We start from the raw sequence: 22,631 nt of genomic DNA, 5'->3' as shown, positions 1-22,631 counted from the left end.
GCTGACTTTGAGTTAGTTAACGCTGCTGGAGCTACACTTTGTTGTAGGAGTTGGTGGGAAAAAAGCCCAACAGGTTGCAATTAGACTGGAGAAATGTGGGTTACATAAACATAAGCCTACACCTGTCATCCACTATGAAGATTATAATGGCAGAAATCCACATTTCAATGAAGCAGAGGAGTCCTTCTCCCCCAATGTGACCCAGCCCTGACTGCAGGGCCTTCAGATGCGTGTCCCTCCTCCATCCCTCGGCTCCATCCTCCGGTCTCCTCCCTCCGGTCGCTCCACCCTCCGGCTCCGCTCCTCCGCCCAGCGATGCTGTAGATGCGGCAGACCGGAGCAGACAGCGTCTGATAGTGAATGCAGCAGCCGGGGAAGATAACCACATCCTGACACACAGCGAGGAGGACAGCGATACTTCAGTCGACAGCAGTCAATGTAAGCTCTTAGTTTTCCTCACAGGTCTTCTTTTCATCCTGAATGTGTCCTCTGTCCCTGTGGTGGTCCCTGTCCACTCACAACTCTATCTGCTATGGATGTTCTTCAGTGGGTTCACACACTTCTGTCAAGCCAAACAAGTAGATACTTAGAACGTACAGTACATTTTACTTGTTAAATTAAAGTATTAGCATTAGTAAAACTGCACTGGAATACACTTAAAATGTGCTGAAGTGTTGTGTAATGTGTGGTATTTAGCATTAGCTCTGCATTCAGAATATAGCTAGCTTAAAATAACGTTTTAATGTCGCTTCATCATAGCGAGGCTGTGTCACATTCATTTTAATTAATTACTAATATTACTGTGACATTTCAGTGAACTTTTTCCTCATATAAACTGTATGAAACCTCCAGGGAGCGGTTCTTAAAGGGTTCTGTAGATATTTCCCAGAAAGTTTCAGTCTGTTGTGAACACAGTAATGTTGAGGGAACGTTCCCAGACGGTTGCTGTTTGCTGGAAACCCTGTCAAAAATCATTTAATTTGAGCAGTTTTGGCTAAAAGAAACTGCCTGACCTGGAATCTACACGGTGTCTTTAATATTTTTTTAATCTCATGGGCAGCTCCAGTGATGCTAAAGATAAGTGTGTGTACAGAGGGACTCATCAGTGGATTCACTGTTTGATGCTACATTGAATTCAGCCTCAGATAATTAGCATGAAATGAGCTGTTAAGAGTGAAAGAAAGCAACTGAAAATCCCAAACCTATTTTGTTGTATTATGTCTTTATTTCTTAACTGTAATAATTGCAATAATTAACTGATTAGCACTTCTGAAATGATGTTTATCAGCATAGATATGCAGGATGCTATCTAGACATGGAGAAAGTTTGTGAAGAAAATGTACATCTGGAACACTAGAACGGCCTAACTACAGTAGGGATGTTGAAAAGGTGGAATTCAGTTGAAAGTGAGTTAGAATTAAATGAAACTGAAGCATTAAATTTGTAGCATCCTTGTTCCATAACTGCTCCTGTAACAAAACTAACTCAAACAGGTTTTTACATAATAGCATATTAATTGGGCCTGGATACTGCTACAGTTATTTTCTCTTTTTAGTTTCTTGAAAAGACGAGCCTTCCCCCTCTCAGTTGGTTTTAACTCCTTGTGTGTAGAAGTGCTGTCGTAGCTTATGCTGGAGCTCTGACTCGGAATGTACGAGAGCTTTTCAGGGCTTTTTTTTTCTATCAAAGCCTCTCCAGTGAATTAGCTTTCATTCTTACAAAGTCATGGGAGACCAGCAGTGTTAGCCTACTTCCCTGGACCTGATCTTAATATCTTTATGCTCAGTCTTCTCATGTTATGTAAGAACAGCCAGTCTTACTATGAGCCCGCTGTTCACTGACAGAACAATCAGACCTTACTAAAGAGTTTAGGAAATATCCTTATCTTTTCTGATGTGGTTGTGTAAACTTGATGTAAGCATCTAGCAGATAAAATTGAGACAAGGCGTTAGCAGTCTGTGAGTCATCATTACCTCTGACTTCTTGTCCATGTACAATAATGTGGACATCCATGACTGTATAAAAGTATTAATACAGGGTTGTAACTATGCAGTTACACTCAAGTACTGCACTGAAGTACACATTTGAGGTACACCTGGAATTTATTTGACAGCTTTAGTTACAGCAGATCTAAAAAAGTCATATAAACTCTTGTGAGCCTGGTTTCCTTGATTAAAGGCTCAAAGTATTAGCTCTAATGTGCTGTCAGGCTTTACAGTAGTCCTGGCTACAGAGAGCTGCTAAGAATTGTATTGACTTATAATAGACAAGTGTAGATCTTTGTAAGAAATTAATATATATATATATATATATATATGAAGAGTTCATCTGCAAAAACAGATAACTCCGTTTTGATAAATTTTTTAGAAACCTTTTTTTTTATTGTTTACTTAGGATAATATCAATCAAACTGAAGTTGAATGGATTTGACTCAGTAGAAAAATACATGACAAAATAGAGAAAAATAAATTATTAGTGTTATTATTATTATTATCTCAGGTAAACAATAAAAAAAATGAGTTTTCTGAAAACAGAGTTACCTGTTTTTGCAAATGAACTCTTCATATGATAATGTCTATGTTAATTGGTTAATCCTTCCATTGCTATTATCAGATGATGGGACCGTGGGCGTAGCCATGTAAAAGGTGGCCTCTGTTTCAGACCCTCAGGCTAACGTCATTTTGAACGTCTTTGTGGTTGTTTAAAGCCTTTTTATGGTCACTGAACTCTGCAATCGTTTTGAGTCTCTGTGGACATTTTGCAGATTTGTGCAGTTGTTTTAAGTCATTTTGTGTCTCTTTGTAGTTTATTAATTATGCTGCATGAATTCTAAACTAGAACTATTCATAGTCTCTTCATCCAGAGCTCACTGACTCTCTAACCTCTCAGACTCAAAAGGCCTGTTCAGTAATTCAACAATATTGCAAGAATTATTTTCGTACAGCAGACAAGTACTGACAAGTCTGTTATATATGTCAGTTAATAAGTGAATGTAACTAAAACAAAATGATTAATTTCTGTTTTCCATCTTTTTTCCATCCTTTGATTGCTGTGAAAAAGGTGCTGAATTGAATTTTGTGTGGTAATAAAAAGGCAAAAACCACACAGAAACCCTGTACTAGTTACTTTCCTGAATAAGCACAACACATGAAGGAATTTATAATATAAGAAGCAGTACTTTTCAACTAACCAGTAGTGTGTAAAGTACCTAAAATTGGCTATACATTAACAACTTGCAACTACTAATAATGTCTAACAATTGTAGAAGTACTTTTTGTAAGTAATATTGGCAGTTGTAATGGTACATGTTTATACTATGGTATTTCTACTGTCTCCAAGATCCCAATACTTCACCACTGAAAGTGTAAAAATACAGCAAAATACAGCTAAGAGGGTAATGATACTTCCATCTTCACTTATATCTCATTGATGAGATTCTGAATTGTCCCTGGAGTGGTAAACACATAAACACAAATGAAAACATGCCAACAATACGAAATACAAGGACACACACTACTGCATGTTGCTGCTACTGTCAGGAGTTACAGCAGTAGAAAAGGAAGAACACATATCTTTTCATGACAAGGTCAAGCTGCCATTACAAGTAATGGTCATGACAGTTCCAGGTATTTTCATTCTTGCAGGATGCCCAACTCGGTTCTTCCTGGAAAAATTAAGGGTTTCACGCCAGGCTGCAGCACACAAGGTCAAACAACCTCATAAAGGCTTGGTTTAGAGTCGTAACTGGATTGCAGATTTCACAAAAACATGAGTTTTCCTAGAAAGAAAAGATGCTACTGCACTTTTATGGAGATGACATCAGACATTGAAATACATATTTGTATATTACGATTTCTAAGTCTTCTTTAGCTCTGTGGTACCACCCCTCTACAAATGTTGAGACATCCCAAATATAGAAAATGTTGTGTCTCTTACAAACGCAGACAGCCAGTTGATGGAAAGCCCTGCTTTTTTTTTTTAGAAACCTGGGTTTTAATTGATTCATGACTTTGATATAAGATATCTCTGAGTCGTTCCTCCGTGAGTGGAGATAACGGAAGCTTTTTTCTCCCTCCAGTCAGTCACTTTCTTTTAAATGCTGAAACAAACTAAAAAAATCTTATGTCTCACATATAAATAGACCTGACTAAAGGAGGATTCTGACAAAAGGTTTAAAAATGCTCCTGTTATTCATTTTTCCTGTGGCTATGTGAAACCATTATTTTTCACATGTAATTTGGAGTTTTCAGAAGCTGTCTAAAGCTGTCTCACTTTTGATGAAACACTATTTTACATTGATAGTTTGTGCTGTAAACTTCTCAGACACCCCACTCTGTCAGCCATATTAGCATGTTAGCTGTGGATCATTTTCTGGTATGAGCCGTACTACTCTATGTCTGTATTAACTAAAAGTCAGAGAATGTCAGCGTGCATCCAGCTGTCTACGATTTTTAGTTTGTCCTCGATCCACACTGAAATGCCAAAGCTAATGTTTGAAGCTCTTCTTCATCTTCATTCTTCTGGTAAGTAAAAAAAAACAGCGCATTAGAGCATACGACAGATGCTGAGCAAGCAGAGACAAAGATTTGAAGGTGGTTCATGAGTGCTGGCCACTTTCACGAGCTCAGTTTTCCTTGTACAGACCAAGGCTCCATAATAGTTTTGTAATCATAATTTTGGTGGCTCATAAGACTAAAAATCTGTCAGATGCAACTAAATAGTTTTGTTGGTTGCATTTGAATGACTTATTTCACTCCTTTCAATTGACTTTTGGCCCCACATCTGTTTGAGTTGAGTGCAGTAACTAAGTGAGTTACCAGTTACACTACAAACATCTGTCCGGTTAAACTGCACGAGCCTCTACATACACATCCATCAGGCCCTGCCTTTCACCACCAAAACCAAAGTCTTAACCCATGGGAATCTTAAGGATGTCATAAATCATTAACAATATGCATTTACTGCAAAGAGTGTGACCATAAAATGGCTGGAGACAGTACTTTTGTTGTTGAAACATCAACATTTCAAATCGAAACCTTAAAAAAAACACGTCACAAAGAAATGAATCCTATGCCATGACAAGTGTGTAACTGACGGAACAGCCCCCACCCCCAGCGTCACAGCACCAAACAAACCAAGGCACCGAGGATCTAGAAATGATAATAATATATACCACTGCTGATAGTAAAGTCAAAGAAGAAGACATTTCTGTTTACATTTTCAATATGTGTTAGGATGCCAGTGTGTATGAGAAATGACAGAAAAGATAACAATTACAATGTGTAATTGTACACCAAAAGGTGCAATAAAAAAACTTTGATGCATCTAAATCATGGGCTAATGCACATAAACAAAAAAGGAAGGTGCACAAGTCCAACCACTGTAATGAACAACATCAGTCTGGAATCCTAAACCAAACTAAAACACATTTTAAAATTCCTCAGCTAATGTTTAGAAGTGAAAAACTGTGGCTTAGTGTGCACTGGAGCCCAAAACAGAAGAAAAAAACATGCAGATTCAGATTTAGCACACTTAGTTTGAATGTAGTCTAAAGGGAATGCTTTGAAATTTCTAGAACTAGGACATCTCGCTTTCTTGTAAAGATTGATACCGTTGAAACAAATCATACCACACCATTCTTAGAGAGCCTACGGTGACTTCCTGAAAGCTTGTTGTTACTGTAAAGCCACTGAATAAGTCATTGCACCAATCAAGAAGTCATTTCAGGACACAAGTTCCTATAAAATAACATATTTCCATTTTAACATGTCTCTCATGTCCAATTAAACAAATACAGTTTATTTTTTAAATTAAATTAATAATGACACACGTTTTCTACACTTTAAAATATGGAAGGAGTGTTTTGCTCTGGTTTCAGTGTTTACTCTAGTAAGTAGTGCGCTGTGTGGTTGGTGTCAGTCTTGTCTTACTCCTGACAATAAGGCAAACAAGTGTCCATCCATGCATCCATCCATCCATTTATTCATCCATTCATCCATCCATTCATTCATCCATCCATCCATCCATCCATCCATCCATCCATCCATCCATCCATCATCTATGCTCTGCTTAATCCTCATTAGGGTCATGGGGGGCTGGAGTCTATTCCAGCTCACTTCGGGTGAAGGCAAGGGACACCTGGACAGGTAACCAGTCTACCACAGGACTACATATAGAGACAAACAATCACACTCACATTCACATCTGCGGACATTTTAGAGTTACCAATTAACCTCAGGACTGTGGGAGGAAGCCGGAGTACCCGGAGAAAACCCACGCATGCACAGGGAGAACATGCAAACTCCATGCAGAAAGATCCCAGGACCAGGAGGACGTGAACCGGGGATGCGACGGTGCTAACAGCCGAGCTTCTGTGCAGCCCCTTTCTCAGCTAATTGATTCATAAAATCAGTATATTAGATCTTTGTTCTGAGTTCATTCCAGTGAATCCAGGCAAGTGGCATAACCTCGTATCATCACTTTGATGTCCCCATAGAACTCTGTGGGACCACTTGATTTGATTCTAATGGGTCTTTAATCAAGCTCTATGTAGGGGATCAAGCCTTAAAATCAAATGGAATTGTAACGGTGGTACAGTAGATAATCTGCAGCAGGATGATCTCAGGTCACTGAGTTCTTTCCTTCTCCTCTTGCCCAGTACAGTGCAGTTCCAGTCAAGTTGACTCGTGACACGTTGGCATACGTAACATGCCTCTCTGTTTCCCTGTCTCCCTCTTATTAGCGCCCTTTGACACCCAGAAGAGACTTTTCTCTGGCTTCTCCCTCCATGCTGTCAGTGAAATGTGTCTGCATGGAGGTGTGATCTGGAGGGCAAGTGAAGGAGCAGTCAATTCCCATACGTTAGCTTGGCTTGGTGCTTGGTAGTGTACCTGAGTCTGCAGATTTTTCCCAAGCCAGTAACTCCAGCCCCCTCCTGCTCCAAGCAGATCAAGGGTAGAAAAGAAAGTTGATTTTAATCCCCAAGGGGATTAAGAACCCCATGAGTGATTAAATGAGACTTCTGTCTCAAAAAGGACAAATTACTGTACCACCTCAGACTTGGGAACCATTTTTACAGTGGTCTGTGTAGAACAAAGTAGATTAGAGGTATCTCCATTTCGATGATCATTAATCACGTCGCAATCACAGGGTAGATTGCATATTTCTGCTGCTTAGAGTCCCGCAAGGACAATGGAAACGGATTTTGTCTGACGTTGGTCGTACCCAAGTTGTCTTTTCCCAGGAAACGTATATAACTTTGTGCTGAGGCTGGACTAATGATGAACTGTAACCAGTTCAAGACGTGCAAACACCGAATCCTCAAGTTTGACTAACTGCGCTGAGTCATCGTTGTCACTGTCTGATTTTAGTGGGTTTTGCAGCTTCTTAAGAGATACTTGTCAGCTCAACTTTGATACTACCTGATTAAAACTCATCAAAAACAGTGAAAGCCATCTGTTGCAATCATTGCACAGATATGTCTGCTTTGTACGGAACTTACAGAACTTACAACATAATTATCTGTGGATGTCAGAGTGTTTAAATGGTAATGGTAAGATGTACACACTGATGTGACTTAGCATGGTGATATATTCACTTAGGCTTTACATAGTCAATAGCATTTAAATAAGGAGAGATCACTTTGAAATGTTTAACTGTATTCACTGAAGTTAGCATTTTTGTCTTTGTATTCAGTACATTACACTGATTTTTCACAAGAAGTGTGTACAGGCAGGCTGGAACGGCTGGAGAAAAGTGTCGTGGTGTGTGATAGAAGAGTTTCAGCTAAAATGAAAGGAAAGGTTTACAAAACTGTGGTGAGACCAGCCATGTTGTTTGGTCTGGAGACAGTGTCCCTGAGGAAAAGACAGGAGGCAGAGCTGGAGGTAGCAGAACTGAAGATGCTGAGGTTCTCTTTGGGAGTGACCAGGATGGATAGGATCAGGAATGAGTACATCAGAGGGACAGCACATGTTAGAGGCTTTGGAGATAAAGTCAGAGAGGCCAGACTGAGATGGTTCGGACATGTCCAGAGGAGAGAGAGTGAATATATTGGTAGAAGGATGTCGAGTTTCCCACTGCCAGGCAGGAGGCCTAGAGGAAGACCAAAGAGGAGGTTAATGGATGTGGTTAAAGAGGACATGAAGGTAGTTGGTGTGAGAGAAGAAGATGCAGCAGACAGGGTTAGATGGAGGCAATTGATTCGCTATGGCGACCCCTGAAGGGAAAAGCCAAAAGGAAAAGAAGAAGACACAGATTTTTCACAAATTTTGTGTTTCGAGATGATGGACAAAGTCCACAGTCCCTGTCTTTTGTAGAAATGAAGTTTGAAGCCAGACTCTGACTGAATTAATATTATGGATAGTGAAGGTTATATATCCCCTGTAGTCCCTGGTAATTTAACTTATCATTCTGTACACGGTAATAACTACATTTACTGAGGATTTGAAGCACAGTATTAAGTTTAAAAATTGGTAAGAGGCCCCTTCACTTCCACTACAAAAGCTAAGATGGGGACCATCGAGGGTAGGAATGGCCCAGAGTTTTACTTTTTAACCATTATGAATAAACCATCTGGGTGCTCCCAGTGCACTGCAATTGCCATAGTAGTCAGTGTGCTTACATTTATGCCCTAGAAATGCCAAGTGTAAGTCCAGAAGAGCATGATTTGAGACACATTGAGGAACATTTTACATATAAATCATGTAGGTTTCGTTTGACATGAAGTAGCTCTTCTGATGGTTTTCATTTTTTTCCATTGCCTAATTTTTGTCCAAAAGGTGTATATGTTGGGGATTAAAGCAGTCAGATTTAGAAAAATGAAGTGGATAAATTGGTCTTTTTGTGAGTTACTATGAAAACTTTGTCAGACTGAATTTTATTTTGTGAGTAATGACAGAATATTATTCATTTAATTATATTATTCGTTCCTTTGTTTAAACTCAAATACAAATACAATACTAATTTAGAAAATTACACATTTTCCTCATGAATTATATTGATGAATCTCAAAATTAATATTTGGATACCTCTACAGCAACTGAATATTTGGACATTTGGATATTTGGGTCCAGCCCCAGAAGTTAATTAGTTATTTTAACTTGTCTGTAGGTGTGAATGTGAGTGTGATTGTTTGTCTCTATATGTAGCCCTGTAATAGACTGTTACCTGTGTCCAGGTGTCTCCTGTCTTCACCCTAAGTCAGCTGAGATAGTCTCCAGCCCCCCATGACCCAAATGAGGATTAAGGGGTGTACAGAAAATTGATGAATGGATGATTGGTTGATTAATTGATAATGAAAACAACTATTGGTTGAAGCCACAGTTAGCATCTGGTTAAGATTAGGGAGAGACTGATATCTTACTTAAATATTAAAATGTGGACTGGATGTAGGAGATGAGATGCTCTGGACTGTGTTGTTTAGCTGTTTTATGAGAACATAACAATACATCTTGCACTGTTTCTTCCTAACTAGATTTCAGTTCAAATGAGATGTGGTTGGTTTGCTCACACATTAGAGATACCACAAATGTCTTTAGCATAAGTGGTATTGAGCAGTCTGTGCTTATCAGGCAGTGGGTTTCTGCTTAGTCACACATGCACGTTCACACACAGCCTCCTGAGAGATGCTGTTATTCACCACAGCTTCTGCATCGTCAGCACAATACAGACACTGAGAGGAGAAAATGCTCAGTCTCCATCTGGTTGATGTGTCTGTTTATCTGTTGACAGAGAAGCTCTGGTAAGGATCTGAAACACAATAGTTTTTGAGAAAACTGCCCTCTTTCTTTCATATTATTATTTCTTGCACTTGTCTGTGTCACTGGGTCTGCCTTTGCTGATAATGGATGACTTCTGAAACGTATCAGACTTTATCTAATCAAAAGCCACTTCTTAGGCAAGACAATGCTCCATGGAAAAACAAGAAACAAAAAGTTTTCACAAAGTGAAATGAACTTTAACAATAAAGTCAGTCACCCCACCTCAGCATGTGCTTCAGACAAGATTTTTTAAAAGTATTATATGTCTTAGTTTCATTTAAGATTAGATTATCTTATCTATTACGTTGGACCCTGTAAAGCAGATAATGTATGTATAATATAATTAAAAGTTTACATTGACGCTAGTCTGTAAGAGTCAGATAAAACGAGCACAAGCAAAAAGATTCTAGACCCAAAGTAAGGGATTACCCTGCTGGGAACATTAAAGGACGACTCACAAGACTCTGGATGCAATGATATAGAAAGTAAAAATAAGTGATAATCAATGTGCTCCACATGCAGGAAAAACCCTGGCCGGATAGGTAAATTAGGCCAAAGCTCTCCTGTAACAACAATTAGATTTTCTTATATTTGTTTAAATACAAAAAAGCCCTTACCAAAACAAAAAAACATTGTGCACACTGTTACTGCTGTATTTTAAAATTCCCTCTTTTTTTCCCTTACTATGATAGACCCTCCAGAAAAACGGGATTATGCGATCGCATGAATTCCTGCATTAATCACCAAAATGCCGCTGATTATGCGGGGGTCAATTATTTCCCAAAAGGCCGCATAATCCCAGCAAAACAGCACATAATTCCCGCAACAATCTCACATTTCCACGAAAAAAAAGAGAAATATGCGGGTCCCACTTGATTTCACAATTTCCGCATAAAATGAGAAAACTATAACCAATTTAAATGGAGTTGTGAGTGAGTTTTTATGTGACGCCCGGCCTGTAACACAAGGTCATACAGGCCGGTGCTTATCAGCTGTGTTCACTGTTAGTTTAGCATGACAACACACAAACATTTGCTTAGCTCTAAACACAAAGCACAGCTGATGAGAATGGTGTTAGGTTTCAAAGTGTTGCATCATAAAGCTCTAAGTCTGTAGGACAAACTAAAGTATTGGACATATTTTGACCCAAGTGTAGCACTAAACAAAAATACAGGGAGCTGCCAAAGTGAATACGACTGATCTAATGGGAAACATTATTTAAGGGGGCATACTGCTATTCCTATAATGATCTGCTGATCATGAACATGAATGGCATAATCAGCCAACGATATCACAGTTTGAATACTTTTTTACTTGTTGCTAGTACGCCGTGTCCTAATCTTTGCTGAATATTTTGTTGGAATTTGTCCTTGCTTTACCCTAAGCTTATCCTAGCTATAAGCACCAACATTTTACCTTTTAGTACCAATAAATTGCACTCTCAATTTTGTGATTTATTAGCATTTTCTATTTGCATTCTGTCTGTGGTGTTATAAATTGTCTATACACGCACACTGTGAAGAAATCCAATGCCAAAGGCTAATTTTTGAGGGGAAGTCTGTGGTTTATAGTCGCTCTTTTGTTCAATCCTGTATCTGAACACATCATTTATCTGGAATAAAAAAGTACATACGGAGCTACTTGAGTTCTGGTTATGTACATGCAGTGTATCATGTCTGTATGGGCAGGTGTACGCGTCCTTAAAATGGATAAATGTAACAACCCATAATTATCTCTTTGTTTTTGATTTTCCAGCCATGAAAATGGAGAGAGTTACAGCCCCATGTTGTACTTTGGTGTGGGGGGGACTGAAATGGATGAAAAAATGAACTAGACAAGCCCTCAGTAGAGGGCAGAACCACGCCCATGCACAATACTCTGTATCACTTTTGATCATCCTACGTATATCCCTTCCTCTGCTGACCTCTAACTCCACAACTGAGCAGGGGACCTTAGACCGATCTTCAGTGCCAAGTTTGATTATCCTGACTTCAGCACTTGCAGAGATATCTGAACGGACATACACACACACACACACACACACACACACACACACACACACACACACACACACACACACACACACACACACACACACATACATACATACTTACCCAGCCAGCCAGATACCGAAGCGAATGCAGTAACCCCGCTGACGTACACGTCAGGCGTGGTTAAATATTACTGAGACATCAAATATCCAAGATGTTATTGTGTTTGATTTAGTGCCACTCTCAGTGTTTATTCCTTCGCAGCCTTGTTTTTATTTCCTTCAAAAGCAGTTGTGCTGACTGTCAAGTTCATTTAACTGTACAGTGAACAACAAGCAATGCCTCGAAAAAAAGCCAACCAGCACAAAGTAGCGTCCCTCAGTTTTTTTGGCACTAGTAAAGCTGCAGCTGGCTCCACTTCCCTGCTGTTCTGTTGTTTCAGTGTTGATGAAGAACTTTTATCAAGTGACCTCTAAATATGTTATAATATAAATATGTATGTAAATATGCCAGCAAGGCCCCAAATCCCCAGTTGCAGGTGTAAAATTAGAAATGTCAGCAGGTAATGAAGTATGACCTCCCTTCTCTGTCTCCTGTCTTATCTCTGCTCTTTTACCTCCCCTCTCCCCCTGTCCTCCTCCCTCAGTCAGAGAGCTGGTATGGACAATAAGGCATTGGAACCTGATTCTGTGAGTCTCCCCATGGAGGAAGCCGTCATGTGTAATGGAGGCAGCCAGCCTTTAGCTCAGCCTCAGCTCCAGCAGGAGGCGTCCTTTCTGACCCACCTGAAGAAGGTTGAGAACCAGATCACTGATGCGCAGCATTTCTCCCACCTACCCAAACGCTCAGCCGTGGACCTGGAGTTCATCAACGTCTCCTACACCATCCGCGAGGGACCATGCTGGAGGAGGAGAGGTAACACATTTCTACTCATCTTATATACACTTAACACAGCCGTGTCTACTCTAACCAGTTTGTAAAAAGTAGTAAAGAGATATACTCAATATAATCCAGAAGAAAAAGTGTGAAACAAGGCACACAATTTAGTAAGCATCAAGGTTATTTAAGTAATATTTAATTGAAGACCTACAGGTGGATGAGAAACTAGAGGATAACCCTGCATGAAGTGTCATTACAAGGTCCTTCAGTGTCTTAGCAAGTTGTCCGTGTGTGGGAGTACTAGAAGAGTGAACAGCATTTTCCAAAGATATTTCCATTGTAGGTGTTTTGATGGTTTGAAATGAACTAGTTGGATTATGTTCATTTTGTCGTTTCTTACTTTAGAATAGTGTTACTTTTAAACCAACAACTAAGTAAGAATAGTATGGTTTTAGCTTGCTGACATGCTTCGACTACGTCAGCAGTCTTCTTCAGAGCGTCATCTGACGTGTGATGGCATGTCCTTTTTATCATATGGCCAGTGGGACAGATCTGTCAGAATCTGTCTGACCGGCCACACCCCCCACCGTCCTGTGGTCTCTGGAGGATGGAATCCCAGGTATGTGAGAAGGTGTAGGCCCCCTCGTCCTGGTGCATACCGGTCACCTGATAAAAAAGGACACGTCATCACACGTTGGATGATGCTCTGAAGAAGACTGCAGACTTAGTTGAAACATGTCAGCAAGGTAAAACCTTACTTTCTTATGTAGTAGTTAAAGTAACGCTATTCTGAAGTGCACTAGTGCTGAAAAAATAGATTTTTTGACAGTAAGACATGAAGAGTTCATTTGCAAAAACAGATAACTCTGTTTTGATAAATTTTCAGAATTTTTTTGAATTGTTTACTTGAGATAATATCAATCAAACTGAAGTTGAGTGGATTTCACTCAGTAGAAAAATACATGACAAAATAGAGAAAAAATTAATTATTAGTGTTATTATTATTATTATCTCAAGTAAGCGATAAAAAAATTTGTTTTCTGAAAATTTATAAAACGGCGTTACCTGTTTTTGCAAATGAACTCTTCACATGTAAACTAACAAATTCTAATGGCAATCCAGCTTCGTGGGGACAGAAAGTCCCTTCCGTCCGTCCGTCCGTCTGTCCATCCATCCATCCATCCATCCATCCATCTATCTAACCCTCTGTGATAAACGCACTTTGTTGCTGGAGTGGTTAGCTGTTTATGTTGGTCATACACAGCTAACGTTAATATAGCTGTGATAGTTACAGCTAACTGTACCAGGAATAATGGATTCTCTATAATCAGACATATTTTTCTGAAGCCACAAACAAATTGTGAGCATGTAATAAAAAGTTTGCTGGAATTAAGAGTGACAGTTTAATGACAATTCAATTCAATTCAATTCAATTTTATTTATATAGCGTCAATTACAGTCAAATTGTCTCAAGACGCTTTACAGAACCCATATGCCTGACCCCCAGAGCAAGCCCAAAGGCGACAGTGGCAAGGAAAAACACCCTTTTAACAGGGAAAAAACCTTGAGCAGAACCCGGCTCTATATAGAGGGGACCCATCTGCCTGCTGGCCGGGCGGGTTGAGAAGGACAGAAGAGGGAAAGTTTGCACCTCATGAATTCTGATCTTTCACTGAACACATCAACTCTGTGGACAGCAACATCAAGTTCACCAGAGAGGATGTACAGGACAACATTTTGCCCTTTTCGATTGTGAAGTCCACATAGAAGAGGACAGAAGTCTGAGTGTTGGGGTATACAGGAAACCAACACACACGAACCAGTACCTGCTTTTTGACTCTCACCATCCACTGGAGCACAAGCTAGGAGTCATCAGGACCCTGCAACACAGGGCTGACAAGTTACCCACAAGTACCCAAGGCCAGGAAAAAGAACACAAACACTTGAAAGGGGCACTGAAAACTTGTGGATACCCTGAATGGACCTTTGTGAAGGCTCACACAAGATCCAGAAAGGAGAACAACCCAGTGAAGACGGAAGAGAAGGAGAGCAGGCGCAACAATATAGTGATCCCATATGTGTCTGGTGTGTCTGAAAAACTGAGGAGGATTTTCAACAAACACCAGATCCCTGTCTTTTTTAAGCTAAATAACACCCTCAGGAAAAGACTGGTCCACCCAAAAGACCCCACACCACACAGCCAGAAGAGCAACCTGGTGTATGCACTTAAATGCAGCGAGGAATGCTCAGATCTCTACATAGGGAAACCAAACAGCCACTTACACACGTGGACAAAATTGTTGGTACCCCTCAGTTAAAGAAGGAAAAACCCACAATTCTCACTGAAATCACTTGAAACTCACAAAAGTAACAATAAATAAAAATTTATTGAAAATTAAATAATCAAAAACAGCCATCACTTTTGAATTGCTGATTAACATAATTATTTAAAAAAACAAACTAATGAAACAGGCCTGGACAAAAATGATGGTACCTCTATAAAAGATTGAAAACTATTTGACCAGAGTGACATGATTAACTCAGGTGTGTCATTTAATTGACATCACAGGTGTTTCCAAACGCATAATCAGTCAGTCTGCCTATTTAAAGGGAGACAAGTAGTCACCCTGCTGTTTGGTGAAAAGGTGTGTACCACACTGAACATGGACAACAGAAAGCGAAGGAGAGAATTGTCCCAGGACATCCGAAAAAAAATTATAGACAAACATCTTAAAGGTAAAGGCTATAAGACCATCTCTAAACAGCTTGAAGTTCCTGTGACAACAGTGGCTCATATTATTCAGAAGTTCAAGACCCATGGGACAGTAGCCAACCTCCCTGGACGTGGCCGCAAGAGGAAAATTGATGACAAATTGAAGAGACGGATCGTTGGAATTGTATCCAAAGAGCCCAGAGCAACCTCCAAAGAAATTAAAGGTGAACTCCAAGGCCAAGGTAGATCAGTGTCAGATCGCACCATTCGTCGTTGTTTGAGCCAAAGTGGACTTCATGGGAGACGACCAAGGAGGACACCACTGCTGAAAAAAACTCATAAAAAAGCGAGACTGGAATTTGCAAAAATGCATGTTGACAAGTCACAAAGCTTCTGGGAGAATGTCCTTTGGACAGATGAGACCAAACTGGAGCTTTTTGGTAAGGCACATCAACTCTATGTTCATAGACTCAAAAACCAAGCATACGAAGAAAAGAACACTGTCCCTACGGTGAAACATGGAGGAGGCTCAGTAATGTTTTGGGGCTGCTTTGCTGCATCTGGCACAGGGTGTCTTGAAAGTGTGCAAGGTACGATGAAATCTGAAGACTATCAAGGCATTCTGGAGAGAAATGTGCTGCCTAGTGTCAGAAAGCTTGATCTCAGTCGCAGGTCATGGGTCTTCCAACAGGACAACGATCCAAAATATACAGCCAAAAACACCCAAGAATGGCTGAGAGAAAAGCGTTGGACTATTCTAAAGTGGCCTTCTATGAGCCCAGATCTGAATCCCATTGAACATATGTGGAAGGAGCTGAAACATGCCATTTGGAGAAGACACCCATCAAACCTGAGACAACTGGAGCTGTTTGCTCATGAGGAGTGGGCCAAAATACCTGTTGACAGCTGCAGAACGCTCATTGACAAATACAGAAATCGTTTAATTGCAGTGATTGCCTCAAAAGGTTGTGCAACAAAATATTAAGTTATGGGTACCATCATTTTTGTCCAGCCCTATTTCATTAGTTTGTTTTTTTAAATAATTATGTTAATCAACAATTCAAAAGTGATGGCTGATTTTGATTATTTAATTTTCAATAAATTTTTATTTATTGTTACTTTTGTGAGTTTCAAGTGATTTCAGTGAGAATTGTGGGTTTTTCCTTCTTTAACTGAGGGGTACCAACAATTTTGTCCACGTGTGTAACAAGCGCATGGCTCAACACAGGAGAGCCAGTTCCTCAGGACAGGATTCGGCAGTCTTCCTTCACCTTAAGAAAGAAGGACACTCGTTTCAGGACACCAATGTTCAGATTTTGGACAGGGAGGACAGATGGTTTGAGAGAGGAGTGAAAGAAGCCATCCATGTCAAAGTAGAGAAGCCGTCTCTGAACAGGGGTGGTGGTCTGTGACATCATCTTTCACCAATGTACAACCAGGTCCTTTCAAAACTCCCCAAAAGAACTACTCAGCAGACTCATGCTAATGACCACCATTAGCACACAAGGACTCAGTGACATCTGTGCATTTCAACGACCCCCACCGATACTCACAACGACCATCGTTGAGTAGTCATATGAGTTTTGGTGTCGATCGTTGAAATAATAGCCCTGGACACACCTCACAGAGGTTTAAAAGCTGAGGCAACACCAACCACCACCAGAACTGAAAAAGCCTCTTGGATGAGAGGTGAAACATCCTCAAGGAACTTTCTTAAAGTCCAGTGGATTTATTTAAACTACTTTAGATAACCATGACCTGGATGAATGAGGACCTACACAGACATCTTTAGCAGAAGTAAATATCTTGTCAATATTTAGCAGGATTACAGGACAAAGGTTTTTCTCCTGAAAAGCTGCCATTGGTCTGCTCCAAACATGTCTACTGTTACTGTGCCCAGACAACTCTGTTCTTTGCCTGTATCTTCAATGGCAGACTGTAGTATTGCTCTAATGTTCTTTATGGACTACAGAGCTTTTTCCTGCAGGTTAAATTAGTGGCATCTCTTTGTGATTGCCTTGGTCCCCCAGCTTTTGTCTGTTTTGTGCACTACTTGTCATTGCTTGTTGCTTGTTTTTCTTTTTTGTACGTCTTTGTTCACTTATGGTTTTATGTTATTTGTAATTTCTTTATTTTTTAATCTGCCAATAGGACTTGAGATGGAAATTAGCCATACGGCTACAATCTCTCGTATTTATGTGGAAATGTACATTAATACAAACTGACCCATTTTAAAAATAAAATAATCATAAATTATAAATACAGCACTTTGACAACAGCAGCTGAAGAGTTACCTGCAGATCCTGTGATCAAACCTTTGGGCCTCTTGGAAATTGTTTTTCCACAAAGCATTTTAAATTCCTTGTCAGATTGAGGTATCCACAAACTTTTTTCTGAGACCTCAGAGAACTCTTCGTTCTTGGTGTGATGGCACCACACACTTCCATAGCAAAAAAGAACTGCAGATGACTTTGATTTTTTTAAACAAACAGACATAAAAAACAAGTATAAATTTTGTTTTTTTTTCAAAAAATCGAGCACATACATACACAGCAAAAAAAGAAAGAACAAAAAAACTGTATAGCAGAGAATGAGAGGTGTCGCAGTACAATTTACGTTATATAATTTCATGTCTGATCTGTATTGGCTGATAAACTCAATACAATCATTCCAACATTTATCAAACATGTCTGTTTGGAGTCTCAGTGCAAATGTTAATTTCTCCATTACAGAAATATCATGCACCACATTAAACCAGTCTTCTATCGAGGGCAAGTCCTGACATAGCCATTTTTTGTAATGGCTTTTCTGCTGGCAACCAGCTAAATTCTAGACAAGTGTGTCTTAGGGTAATCAATGAGTTGTGGTGGCGTCTTATGAAAGTACAAGACCTGAAAACAAAGACCAATCCTGATACCTAAAATCTTCTCCATGCTATCTCTGACCCCACATTTCCACATCCTCTCTATCAAGCAACCTGCCTCTCCCTGAATTGTTTCTGAGCTGGTGTTATGAAGAATCTGACCATATTTTTACAGTTAAACTCTCTCCAAGACATTGAACTGGTTGGTTTCCATTGCTTGTCATTCAGGTCTTCCAATTCCTCCAGTGACATGATAAAGTTTCCCTCTCTTTCCCATTTTTTCTTTTATGTGGGGTGTATTCAACCCATTTAACTCTTGGATACATTTATATAATTTGGAGATTGTTCTGAGGCCTGTGCCTGCCCTATAAGCTGAGATAAAGACTCCTAATATACCAGGTCCAGATCTTGATTTTTCCAGGTCTGCTTTAATTAGTATTCTGTTAATATAGTGTCTCAATTGTAAGGACCTAAATAAATCCTGGCAGGCCACGCCGTACTGCTCCATCAGAAAACTTAGACCATGCTCCTGCCATGATTTAAAGGTTGCATTGAGCCTATTTGAAAGAAAACTTGGGTTGTATGCCACCCAACTGATCAGAGAATATGGCTCCCTTTGCCCCAAGGATTTAGTTACTTTCAACCAGGTTTTGAGTGAAAGGTCTAGCCATGGGTTAGGGGTTTATCCCAGGTGGTGTTTAACATGCTACCGTTTGTTGTTTATTTAAATTATAACACGAGTGCAAAAAGCTTTCTGATACATGTGTTTGTGAATGTGACCTTGATCTGTGTGCACCGTATCAAAGAGAATCAAATATTGGCTCATTTGTTTAAAAAGTCAACAGTTTCCATGGGGGAGGGACTTGTTCTTCACATGACTGTAGATAGCAGAAAGGAGAATACGTGCAAGTGCAAATGCAGTCAAGAATGCTGACTTGAATTTAATATCCATTCTGAACACCAACAGTGAGAGTGGAACACAAAACTATAGAGTCACTGTCACAACTGATACAGGGAATGAAACAGTTCTAAATAAGGCAAGGGTTCACAGAAATCCTGAGAAGTATATATCCGTAAGCAAACTGTTGCTTTTTGACCACAATCTTTGATTGTGAATTTCTCTGGACCAAAATGGACAAACCATGAAAGACCTACTGACATCTTCTTTAAGTCATGCCTCCAGTGGAACAACAACAGTGGAGCTTTCTCCAGGTTTGTACTTTTGGTACAAACAGTTGTACTGGTTTTTTTTAAACAATATCCTTCACTCTGGCATCCTTAAACAGAAATAAGTCCTCAACCTTTGCACTGTGCTGCAGCTAATAAGACAAAGGCGTGTCCACACACAAATTGCTCTTTTTTTACTAACTTCCTCTGCTCAAAAGCAAGCAGGAACTTACTCATTCAACATATAGATTATTAGAGTGTTTTACTTTCTCCCTAAAATGCAGAGGCAGTGTATGGAGACCAGGGTATCAGTGTTCAGGAAATGACAGATGCTGTGAACTGGCTGTTCTCTGTGGATGAGTCTGATGTAAAGAGCACACCCTTTGAGGTTTCCAGTAAGTGCTGCATTATCTGAGACAGGTTAGGACATCAATAATGCAGCTGGCTGGGTGAGCCAGAGGACAGAGGGGAGAAGAGGTAATTCAGGTGAGGAGTGTTGAATTCAAGTGTGTGCCAGGATATACAAATGGAATTTCTTTTCATACCTTAAAGAAACTTCACGTAAACACTTCTGTAGATGAATAACAGATACATTTAGCTTTTTATTGATGTTCTAGTCTGAAGTATCATTCATGTGTTTGAACTTGTTCAGTTAAGCATCATAAAAAGCTTTCTGACTGTGTTTGAGCAGCCACAGTATAGAATGTGTCTGACCATGTCAGATAAGACTAGCCCCATGATCTGTATGAAACACTAGCTGTAACCAATACTGACTTCCCACTAGACTCACTAGAGGAATGTCTGAGCAATTGTAGCTGCATTAACATGCAAAGTCAGATCCCATAAACGTGATGAGCATTCCACTGCAGAGTTGCAAATTTTCACATCAGGTAGACAAGTTAAATCACAACCTTAGGAAAAATATACCATACTCTCACAAATCAAGTAAAATCTACGTAAATGTCGCCTTCATCATTTTATCATGTTGCTGCCCATTTATGTAGACCTGCTGAATGTGCATGAGATGCATGCTTATACTCATTGTGTGGTTTAAAAACAAAACAATGAGATTATAGATGAATAAAAGCAACCAATTGCCCAACTTTATGTCACAATGTTCCATAATTTAAAATTGAAAATAATATGTCTCCAAAAAAAACGCATTGTAGCATTTAGTAGAAATTACTATAAACTGAGAGAAAAGGGCAACACAACTATAATTAGATGCATAAAGGCTGTCCTAAACACACTGAGTTCTAGCTAACAGGCCTTAGACACTGAGGGAGCATCATCTCAGAGTCAGGTACACCCAGTAATACACAAACTGCAGTTCATCTCTCAGTTATGTGATTAAACATTGGAGTGTTTTGTGGAGAGTCATCTGCATCCAAACATGTCAGGACATACATTCAGGTGTGTTTACTCCATCATGTCTTGTGACGCTCACTGAGAGACGTTTTTCAGGTTTTCACAGTCTTCAAAAATAGCAGCACTGTCCTTCAGAAACCTAGCCTGCTTGTTTTGCTCAACCCCTCTTCACTTCAGGGCTGGATTATTTCATGCAGTGCTGTTGTCTGTGACAGCATTTATATGCCCCAATAAACCTTCAGCAGGTAGATGTGCAGATGTTACATACATCATACAGTTTCAGTGGCTTTTACCCATTCAACCCTCTCCAGCATCCTACACCCCTCCCATAACAACTACCACCTGAGGTCCAGTGATCTCATAATACTCTCTATCTCTAAGGCAGGGCTCCAGACTAACTTTTTTCCTAGGAGCACAGTGGCCCCTAACTTCAAATTTTAGGAGCGCAAGCAGAAAATTTAGGGGCGCACACCAAAATCAATTTGCAAAGTAAATATTCACATTTCCTCTCATTTTCACTATATTACTGATAAATACTTGCACATTAAAACAGAAACTATGTTTTCAATTCACATTTTATTATGCAGCAGTTGACACAACATAACAAGAATATCACTCAGAGAGTGCAGTACTCCACCAAGGCTGCTCAGTTTACGTATAATACCCGACGGATGAAATCTGTAATAAAAAAGAGCTTGTGCTGAGTACAGGCATGTGTTATGCATTTGCATGTTATGTATTTATACCGAATCACGTGTAAATTACTCTTATAAAGGTCTTTGTACATTACTGTATACTGGGCTGAAGTGTGGAGCAGAAGTTTGTCGGCAACAAAAAATATTCAATAGTAATTTAAAAAGTCGGCAAATTTACTGATCACACATGCGCGAGTAGATGAAACATTTACTCGCACTCACTCAAATTTTGGTCGCAAAATGCGACCATTTAGTCGCAGTCTGGAGCCCTGTAAGGTTCACACTGTCTTCGGCCAGAATTCTTTTTTTTTTTTTTTTTTTTGCTGCAGCAGTCGATTGGAATTCCCTCCAAAAATCTCTCAGACTGTCATCTCTTCCTTCACTTTACATGTTTCAGCAGAAGCTGCAGCAGACTCTAGCTGACTGCTGCACATGCTGACTGTTTTCACTGAACTGCTAGCATTAATCTAGATTGTTTTTAGCTTCTGTTTAAACACTTGTGTGCCCTTTTTGTACATGTTTGCTTGTTATCTTTCTTCCTGCTGGGGCCTCTTGCCAGGTCATTGCTGTAAATGAGAAATTGTTCTCAACTGATCCTACCGGGTAAAATAAAGAATTAATGATGATAAAATTCATGCATGTTAAACATACTTCTTTTTTAGTTTTAAACCTAATTTGAATTAGCAATTCCTTATAGGTAAAAAGCTATTGTTTTTGTGAATACTGATTGTCTGTGTTGTCAAATTTCCAGCCAGAAGTGTCTTCAAATGAGACCTGAGCTCAGTCAGCCGATCAAAATTCAGAAACACACTTTTGTTTTACTGAGGACAGACATGAGGTGAATGATACACAAATCAAGAACCATGTGGACTGAACCGAGCTGTTTAAGGACAAAGTGCTGCTTGCTGATGTTGGACTGACTCTTTTCCAGAAGATCTGTCTGCTGTAGGCAATTTTTAAAAAACACACACACACACACACACACACACACACACACACACACACACACACACACACACACACACACACACACACACACACACACACACATTTTATGTGTGGTAGCACAGCTGTTAGTGCATGACCCTTGGATTTTGACCTGAAGTCTGTATTTTTTAAATTTTGTTTTCTGCATTTTGTACAGCATTGTAGTGATACTGCTGCTCTCAAAGATTGTAAACAATATTTCCATGT

At 39.6% G+C, this 22,631-nt stretch overlaps 1 protein-coding gene across 3 annotated transcripts in view; it reads left to right on the top strand.

Annotated features, from left to right (window-relative positions):
* The first annotated feature begins 268 nt into the window (after window positions 1-268).
* LOC110955872 (ATP-binding cassette sub-family G member 4-like) overlaps window positions 269-22,631 on the top strand; it is a 36,783-nt gene continuing 14,420 nt past the window's right edge. Inside the window, exons 1-2 of one of the 3 annotated variants that reach the window (XM_051958113.1) lie at window positions 269-438; window positions 12,403-12,667. In XM_051958113.1, the coding sequence (XP_051814073.1) occupies window positions 12,412-12,667 (256 nt within the window). In that variant the 5' untranslated portion in view covers window positions 269-438; window positions 12,403-12,411. Of the gene's footprint in view, window positions 439-12,398; window positions 12,668-22,631 lie in introns of all 3 variants that reach the window. The other 2 variants (XM_051958114.1, XM_022201016.2) reach the window with 2 other exon arrangements.

Source organism: Acanthochromis polyacanthus, chromosome 13, assembly GCF_021347895.1.
Source record: "Acanthochromis polyacanthus isolate Apoly-LR-REF ecotype Palm Island chromosome 13, KAUST_Apoly_ChrSc, whole genome shotgun sequence".
In the NCBI taxonomy this organism is placed as follows: Eukaryota; Metazoa; Chordata; class Actinopteri; family Pomacentridae; genus Acanthochromis; species Acanthochromis polyacanthus.
This window is presented reverse-complemented; position numbering and strand designations above follow the sequence as displayed.